We start from the raw sequence: 9386 nt of genomic DNA on the forward strand, positions 1-9386 counted from the left end.
TATCCTTTATAGCTCGTCCAAGCACGTTGCCTCTTATCAAGTCACAGAAAAATACCACTTTTATTAAAGGTCGTGGGCACCCACTCCTTCCCAGGCAGGGGTGTCAAAATTGGGATCGAACCAGTCAAATTGATTGAATCAAACCGAAATGACCCAAATTGTACCAAATCGAATCACATTAGAAACCAAATAAACACAAAAACTGGCTCAAAGCCCAAAACAAAATCGGAATCAAATCGAGAAAATTTGATATCAATATCAACCCGAAATTTTTCATAATTTTATAGAAAAAAGAATACTACATACATGCATGTGTAGGTACAAGCTTAGACACAGCAGGTGCGTAAAGATAGTATTAGCCCTGCACTGAAAATGCTCTCACTTATCCTCCTATTGGCCTATGTGTTGCCGTGTAACTGCACCAATAGGGTAGCATTCTCTTACCCTAATATTATATACATTTTGTATGATAAATCGAATCCACATCAAGACAACTAAATTGAGAGAAAAAACTGATATCAACCCCAAAACTCATAAAAACCTAAATTTTTTCATAATTTTATGACAGAATGCTATCTGCTAACGCAGGTACACACCCAAACACAATAGCGTGCGAAAAAACCGTGCTGACCCCATGATGAAGATGCTCCCATTCACTCTCCCATTGGCCCAGAGGTGTAAAAAGACTGTGCTGTCCCTAAGTTGAAGATATTCCCACGCACCCTCCCATTGGTATGTGTGCTGCCATGTATCTCCACCAACAGGGTAGCGTTCTCTTACCCTAAAATTATATATACATATATATATATATATATATATTTGTATGTATAAACCGAATTCGATCAAACCGAGATGAAACCTACTTGAAAAAAAAAAAACCGATTTAATCCGAACCGACCAAATGGGCACCCCTATTCTCCGGTATTATTAAGGTCCCTCAACATCCATGCATGGACATCCCAAATTGCATGGCAAGCCAAAACATGGTTTCTGCAACCCATTCCCTCCTCTTCTCGTGTCTACTTGTAGCATCTCTGGTCTCAACCTCACAGGCATACTGGGGAGGCTACGGCTACGGTAACAGTTATGGGTCGTCTGGATCTTCAGGGAAGAAGGTCATGAACAAAATTGACGGTTGTTGGCGCTGGACTTCTAACTGGGCATCCAATCGCCGTGCCTTGGCCAACTGCGCCATAGGCTTTGGTGAAGGGACGATCGGAGGAAAATACGGTAAAATTTAGGTAGTTACAAAACCGGCCGACGATCCGGTCAATCCAAAGCCCGGCACACTCCGGTATGGTGCAATTCAGGCACAGCCTCTGTGGATAATATTTGCTAAGGATATGGTTATTAGGCTAAAGAATGAGCTCATTATGAACAGTTTCAAGACCATAGATGGGAGAGGAGCTAAGGTGGAGATAGCTTATGGACCTTGCATTACAGTACAAGGTGTAAGCCATGTCATAATACATGGAATCAGTGTACATGATTGTATACCGGGGAAGTCTGGGATGGTCCGTAGCTCTCCGACCCATGTCGGCCATCGACAAGGGTCCGACGGCGATGCCATTGCCGTGTTTGCATCCTCGAACGTCTGGATCGACCACTGCTATCTCGCTCGATGTGCCGATGGACTCATCGATATAATCCATGCTTCCACAGCCATTTCCGTCTCCAACATGACAAAGTACGCCCAAATCTCGTGAGCTTGGATCAGGTTCTCGAGAATCATTCTCATATGCTATTGATTTACAGCTGGAATCCACTCAATCTCTTAACCTGTTGTAAGAAGAGAGAGCTTAAAAGTGAATTTCTAGTGTGGATCAAGCAGCCTACAAGAATGATTCTTGTAGGAAGACCTGATACGGACTCAAAACTCATTCCATTTAATCCAAACCTTCCTCCCATGATAATTAAATGGTTTTTTTAGGAGAACTATACTTAGTGAAATATAACAGTTCACTATTGTCACTTGGAAGTACATGGGTTAGTCTGACGAAATTTAGCTGCTGCCCATGGTTGCAATCCTGTGGCAGTCAAAGAAATGGAATCTAAAAGGGTATTTTGGAAAATACTATAACCTAGGAGGATATTTATGAACCATAAGGGGAAGTGAATATTCCATTTCTTTGGCTGCCAGCAGGGGGTTGCAATCAAATTTTTTCCAGGTTAGTTCATGTGATAGAAGACCTCTCAATGACCAAATTTTTTTTGTCGTTGAGATGTTTGTCTTGTCCTCTATCTCATGGACTAACCTATGTACTAATATGTGGTAAATAATAAAATATTATATTTAATTAAATATAATAACAGAAAAAAAAAAAAGTCATTAAGAAAACACTTGTTTCTAAATGAGTTTGGTTTAATTTGTTCAGATGATGTTATTGGGACACAATGATGGCTTCAAAGCGAATAAGATTATGAAAGTTACACTGGCTTATAACCATTTTGGCCCCGGTTGTGTGCAGAGGATGCCAAGGTGAGGGATTTTTTTTTTTTTTTTTTTAAGGAGATGGATTATGGTTATCCCATGTTATATCTCTATGCCCAAACTTTTTTATAATATTAGAATAGGACAATTAATAATCAGAAATAGAATCTAATTCAAGTTATAATATTTATCCTGCGATTCGTATTTCAGGGTCAGGTTTGGGTATGCCCATGTAGCGAACAACATATATGATCAGTGGCTAATGTATGCTATTGGTGGAAGTGCCAATCCAACTATCTTTAGCCAAGGAAACTACTATGTAGCCTCTAACAATCACAATTCCAAAAAGGTATCTATAATATACTGAAAAATACATGAAAGTGTGAAGCCATCTAATCATAGCTCTTTTATATAAATATATATATAATAAATCTATTAGACCCCAAAGTAAAGGGGAAATAAAGAAGCCAAGAGGCACTAGGTTTCAAATAAAAATAAATAAATAAATAAAATAGAAACAATAAGTTCACATTATGGTTTCAATTTTGATTTTTCAACAAGCCTTGGATTGCAAAAAAACAACTGGCTCACATTACGATCTTTCATTATTATTATTTCTTTTGGGTAAAAGTTACTATCATCCTTCTATTGATAGCTAATCACAACTTGAAAGGCTAGATAGCTGTTTTAATTCTAGGATGGATATACTGATTATGTGAGCTTGTTGAATGCATCACAGGTAACTAAGAGAGAGCGCAATGGGGGTTGGGTGAATTGGAAATGGAGATCTTCTGGTGACTTATTCTTGAATGGAGCTTATTTTGTTCAATCTGGATATGGGTCTTGTTCCCCACAATACGCCGGCAACCAATGGTTCACCGCTGCCCCAGCATTCATGGTACCTGCCCTAACAGCCTATGCTGGTCCTCTCCACTGTGTTCCAAGGAAACAGTGCTGAATTAGAAGGCTTCTAATTTTTGGATTACCTTCCTCCCTTTTTTTTTTTTTTTTTTTTTTTTAAACCCATGTATAATTAATTGAAAAACTGTTCATGGAGGAGATTTCTATTTTCATGCAAATGATAGGCACCAATAATGCTCCAAATGTATCAAGCTTTTTAATATGAACTATATACTTGTAGGAAACGAATTGATATGCAAGAAATTAATCACATAGGTTCCACTTGGTTACAAGGAAGATGGGATTAGTATAAAAGTAAAATGAAAAATTAAATGGAATTTTTTTTGGGCAGATGGCATGGGTTGAAATAACAGGAGGAAACAACAACAATACAAAAATCATATATGTCACACAAATGTAGAAACTAGATGCACATCCACAAGAGATAAGAGATTTATGTGACTCGACAATACCATCTACGCCCATGGAATGAGATCTAATCTTCCACTAGAAGCAAAAATTAGATACAATATAATCTTTGCAATTTGATTCCAAACCCAAGCCCCCTTGATTATTTTTCTCTTATAACTAAGATATTAATTAACCTATATACAATACAACCTTTCCAATATTTTTAATGCTCGTTTAGTTAGTTGATTGAGTTTGTACCTTTAGTGAATTAAGGTGTCCAAGAGGACCAAGTCTAGTTGTGCAAGTTTATCCCAGTGAGCGGAAGATCGAGATGGCCAAAAATTACAAGGCCCTGGCTGGGAATTCAAAACCTAAACATTTAGGGTTTTTTTTTTTATTATTAATAAAATAACAAAAAAAATGACAAATACAAGGCCAACCTTGGCTTGCCCTGACCCAGTAGGGCAACCCTAGGCTGGGATATATTGGCTTGGACTCGGGCTTGACTAGGCCTAGGATAAGCCCTGTGATCGGATTGAGTCTGGGTTTTCAAAAACTTGGCCCAACTCAATTAGGTTGCACCAAGCTTGACCCGGGCTAGGCTGGTCCTTGGATTAGCTCTGGGACAGGGTTGAGTCTGAGTTTTAAAAAATGTAGGTCAGAAAATTGAGAGAGCAAACCCAAGTGTCGTCTTTGTATAGGAGAACTTTTAATTTATCAAACCTGCATTGAATTATCATAAACCTGTAATAGAAATTGTTAGAAAATTGGTGGGTTGAGTTGTGTCACTTGACACTGTCCTTAAGATCGTAAATACCCCCTATGGTGCAACTGGAAATATTGCAAATCAGCCTCCAAGATAAAACAATCCAATGGCTCCCCTAGTTATTGTGCACTCGACTACTTGACCCATTCGAATGCCATAGGGTTCTGCCCAAATTAAAAACAATACACTCATAAAATGGACATATAAATCAACAAAACTCAAGAAAAAGAGAAAGCTTGACAACACACTTGAATTCCTCAAGTGACTTGTTCCGTGTTTTGCAAATGCTAAATCTCCCCCTATTTATAAGACAATTGAGATGATGAGTAAAAGAAAAGAAATAAAGAACTCTAAAATCAAAGGAATCAATTGAGACTTAAGGATAGGAGATTAAAGATCTTTCAAATTTAATCTCTTAAAACTGAAGAATTGCTTCCTCAAGAAGCTTCTATGTAGAGACATAAAGTGTCTCAAAAAACTTAAAAGAGAAATTTCCTTAAGGAGCTTCAAAGGAGAAATTACGTACTAGCAATTTAGTGGTTAACAACCATTTTATGAAAAGGTTTAAAGAATCTCCAAAACTGAAGGAAATACTAATACCTCTAGTTTCAACAATAGGCTACATAAATAAACTAACCATTTAAGAAGCGATTAAGGAAAGATGTAAAGAATCTCAAAAAACTGAAGGAACAAGTATTTTGAATCTTAATTTGTTTTTAAAATTTGCATTAAAAACCAACAAAAAACCTGGCCCAGCCCGGTTAAGTTTGCACCCCTGACTGGACTAAGTTTCAAAATGCTGGTACATCTTATGAGAGCATCATCATCGTGCAAATCGTTTTTTTATTTTTTTGGAGAAATCATGCAGATCGTTTTGAATACAACATTGTGGGAATTCGATTATTCTATCACTAATATTTTTTTAGTAAACTATTCTATTACTAATACATTGAATTAAGAATAAGTTTAGATTACCGACAAAACTAACAGAGAATAAAGTTTAAAAGGAAAATGTTTAGGTTTGGAGATTAAATTTATAATCTAGGCGATGGCTCATAGCACCGTACACTTGTCGAGTAATCTCATTTTCAGATTAAACAAAAGCAGAGGCAGCGGTTGGGTTATTATTTTTTCAAAAGACAATATATATAATTTGTTTGCAAAAAAACAATATCTATAATTTCTACACGAAGAAAAAAAAAACAATATACATATATATTTGACCAAAATAAGCAATGAATATAATAGAGGAATAGGTCTAATAGAGCGGTGTGATCTGAAAATCAGGTCTAAAGAAGGTACAAACCGTCCAAACAATGGTTTTAATGCACCGTACCGAATTGATATTTGGTTAGTTTCAAAATCAATACGATATCAATACGGTATAAGCATAGATCTGCCGTATAATAACTTTACTTTTGATTTTTTTGTTAATTTAGCCTTTGTCGGTACCATTTCACTGAGGGGTGTAAGTTTGGCCCTGATGGACTTAGCCTATCTTGAGTCTAGTTCTAAGTTGAGAGTGGGCTAGGGTTGAAAAACACTGACTTTGGGTCAAGGTTGGGCCAGGTCTAGGTTGAGGACGAGGCCAGTCTAGCCTAATCCTAAGCTTAACCTTGATTTATATAATATAATTTAAGATTATCATCCTATCTTTTTATTTGATTAGTAAAATATGGGTCATTGGTTCTTAGCCCAATTCATACGAAAGTTTCTAAGTTTATCAAATACAAAATTTCGTAATTGCTTCCAATATTCAATAACTTCTCCAATGTGATCCCGACCCTGATTGCAAATAAGATCAATCAGGGTTAGCCCAATCCTGACAAACATCAAGGTCATTTACAACCAGGTTGGGTTGGCAGTCCGACATGGTTGTCTTGGTCATGAAACAGGTGATAGGGTTCTGCTGGGCCTAAATTAAGTTTAGAGAACCTAGAATTAAACTAGAGTTTTAAGAAACCTAATCCTGTTTCACCCTTAATTCCATTGATATGGTATTAAAGACTAAAAATACAGATACAGATCGCTGGGTAATGATACCGATACCTCAAACCATCATCCAAAGACTCCAAATTCTTAGGCCAGGGTTGTACCAGGTAGGCTTCATTTGATATATCAGGTCAATTCAGAACCGCTCCTAGTACGAAGTCTAGCTCGTGCAACCACGTCGCTTCTTTTAAAGTCAAATAGAAAATTAAACAATCTAAGCTTAGGAAATAGGAAGTCTTCAAGGTCGTGGGCTCCCACTTCTTCTCTGTTACTATTAAAGCTCCTACCATATCCATTCGTATGAGCATCCCAAACTAATTGGCAACCCAAACCATGGCTTCTACTACCCATTCCCTCCTCTTCTTGTGTCTACTTGCAGCATTTCTGGTCTCAACCTCACAAGGCTATGGCTACAGTCAGGGTCATAGATCATCAGGGAAGAAAGTCATGAACAAAATTGATGCATGCTGGCGTTGGAATTCTAATTGGGCATCCAACCGCCGCGCCTTGGCCAACTGCGCCACCGGCTTCGGTGAAGGCGCGATCGGAGGAAAGTACGGTAAAATTTACGTAGTTACAACTCCGGCCGACGATCCGGTCAATCCAAAGCCCGGCACACTTAGGTATGGTGCAATCCAAACAGCGCCTTTGTGGATAATATTTAAAAGGGATATGGTTATTAAGCTACAAAATGAGCTTATTATGAATAGTTACAAGACTATAGATGGGAGAGGGGCTAAGGTGGAGATAGCTTATGGGCCTTGCATTACAGTACAAGGTGTGAGCCATGTCATAATACATGGAATCAGTATACATGATTGTGTACCGGGGAAGTCTGGGATGGTCCGTAGCTCTCCGACCCATGTCGGCCATCGTCAGGGGTCCGACGGCGACGCCATTGCCGTGTTTGCATCCACGAACGTCTGGATCGACCACTGCTATCTTGCTCGATGCGCCGATGGACTCATCGATATAATCCATGCTTCCACATCCATCACTGTCTCCAACAACTACTTCACCCAACATGACAAAGTAGGCCCAAATCTCATTCCATTTAATTTGGATCAAGTTCACGTACAAGATTGTTTTAGTACATCTCTGATATGTGGATTTAGTTATTTTTCGTCCACACGTATGAGATTGTTTATAATTTTAACTATTTCTTTTATTCATTTTAAGTTGAAATTTCAAGGCTGATCGGATGCTCGTCTTGTCCTTTATCTCATGGACTAAGTCATGCATGGTCATATGACAAATAGTAAAATATTATACTTTATTAAGTATAATGACGGGAAAAAAAACTCATTAAGAAAACACGGGTGTTTAAATGGGTTTGGTTTAATTTATACAGGTGATGCTGTTGGGACACAATGATGGCTTTACAGCGGATAAGATTATGAAAATTACACTGGCTTTTAACCATTTTGGCCCAGGTTGTGTGCAGAGGATGCCAAGGTGAGGGATTATTTATTTATCACTAATTATTTTTAAGGAGAGGGATTATGGTTATCCCATGCTTATATCTCTACTTCCATTTTTTTTTTTTATGATATTGGAAATTTGACAATTAATAATCAGAAATAGAATATAATTCAAGTTATAATATTTATCCTGTGATTCGTATTTCAGGGTCAGGTTTGGGTATGCCCATGTAGTGAACAACAGATATGATGAGTGGCTAATGTATGCTGTCGGTGGAAGTGCCAATCCAACAATCTTTAGCCAAGGAAACTATTATGTAGCCCCTAACAATTACAATTCCAAAAAGGTATATATAATATAATATACTGAAATACATGGAAGTGTGAAGCCATCTAATCATAGCTATATATATATAGATGTGTGTGTGTGTGTGTTTTAATTCTAGGGTGGATGTACTGATTAGGTGAACTTGTTGAATGCATTACAGGTAACTAAGAGAGAGTGCAAAGGAGGTTGGGTGAATTGGAAATGGAGGTCTTCAGGTGACTTATTTTTGAACGGAGCTTATTTTGTTCAGTCTGGATATGGGTCATGCTCCCCACAATACGGCGGCTACCAATGGTTCACGGCTGCTCCGGCGTTCATGGTGCCTGCATTAACAGCCAATGCAGGTCCCCTTCATTGTTTTGGAGGACGACAATGCTGATCAACCAAAAGACTTATAGTTTTGGGAAACTACTTCTCCGTTTGCTTCCTAGTTTTGTGTGATCTTTTTCTTTTTCTTTTGTTTTCTTCACCCTTCTTTTGGACTTTGAGAACTCACCCATGTAAAATGAACGGAAAAGTAACATTCATGCAGAGATTTTCCATTTGGGAAATTTTTTTTTCTTTTTGTCCTCTTCTTGTAAAGTTTACGAGCTCCCCAACTGTTCATGGAGGAGATTTTCCATTTTTAAAGAAAATATATATTTGCACTAATTAGTGCAAGCTTTCATTAGGAAATATCTTCAGGAAACAAATTAATATGAAACAACATGGAATGGGCTTCTCTTATTGGGCTGGTCCTCTTATGGGCCTTACTTTCTGTGGCCCAATGGGGGTTATTGATCTAGTTGTGGATCTTGGGCTTGGTGTGACTTGTGATAGATGAATGCCTTGGGTCCTCTAACATCTCCTCCCCTCTGAAGAATGCCCAGCCCCTTCTCTCCTATCCCCTCGCCGGAAGAAAAAGGGGCCGGGGTAAGGCTTCAGCCACTGGTGTGGTGATTGGTGGCCCTTCTGTAGGTGTTGTTGACACACCTCACAGTCGCAAGTCCTTTCAACAGGCCAGTCCACAGGGCGCCTCCTCAAGTAGGTCAGTCCGCTCTTGATCTAGCTGTTTGAGCTGACTTTATCTTGTATCCTCCTTGGATTTCCCTTAGCTTGATTCTCTGCTTCAGGGATAGGCCAATGTTTTTGTTGTGG

General features: G+C 38.3%; 1 protein-coding gene and 1 pseudogene across 1 annotated transcript; both read left to right on the plus strand.

Moving 5' to 3' along the window:
- The first annotated feature begins 627 nt into the window (after window positions 1-627).
- On the plus strand, window positions 628-3416 carry LOC122092769 (annotated as a pseudogene).
- Window positions 3417-6833: 3417 nt separating this feature from the next.
- LOC122093095 (putative pectate lyase 2) lies at window positions 6834-8628 on the plus strand. Its single transcript, XM_042663343.1, has 4 exons — window positions 6834-7532; window positions 7852-7955; window positions 8130-8268; window positions 8410-8628. Exons 1-4 carry the CDS (start codon window positions 6834-6836, stop codon window positions 8626-8628), a joined length of 1161 nt encoding a protein of 386 aa, XP_042519277.1.
- Window positions 8629-9386: the final 758 nt, after the last annotated feature.

The sequence above is a fragment of the Macadamia integrifolia genome, chromosome 11 (genome assembly GCF_013358625.1).
Source record: "Macadamia integrifolia cultivar HAES 741 chromosome 11, SCU_Mint_v3, whole genome shotgun sequence".
Taxonomy (NCBI): Eukaryota; Viridiplantae; Streptophyta; class Magnoliopsida; order Proteales; family Proteaceae; genus Macadamia; species Macadamia integrifolia.

Coding starts and splice junctions, on each gene's coding strand:
- LOC122093095 (XM_042663343.1), top strand. CDS start 6,834: ATGGCTTCTACTACCCATTCCCTCCTCTTCTTGTGTCTACTTGCAGCA. Junction 7,533..7,851: donor ACTTCACCCAACATGACAAA/GTAGGCCCAAAT, acceptor TAATTTATACAG/GTGATGCTGTTGGGACACAA. Junction 7,956..8,129: donor TGTGTGCAGAGGATGCCAAG/GTGAGGGATTAT, acceptor TTCGTATTTCAG/GGTCAGGTTTGGGTATGCCC.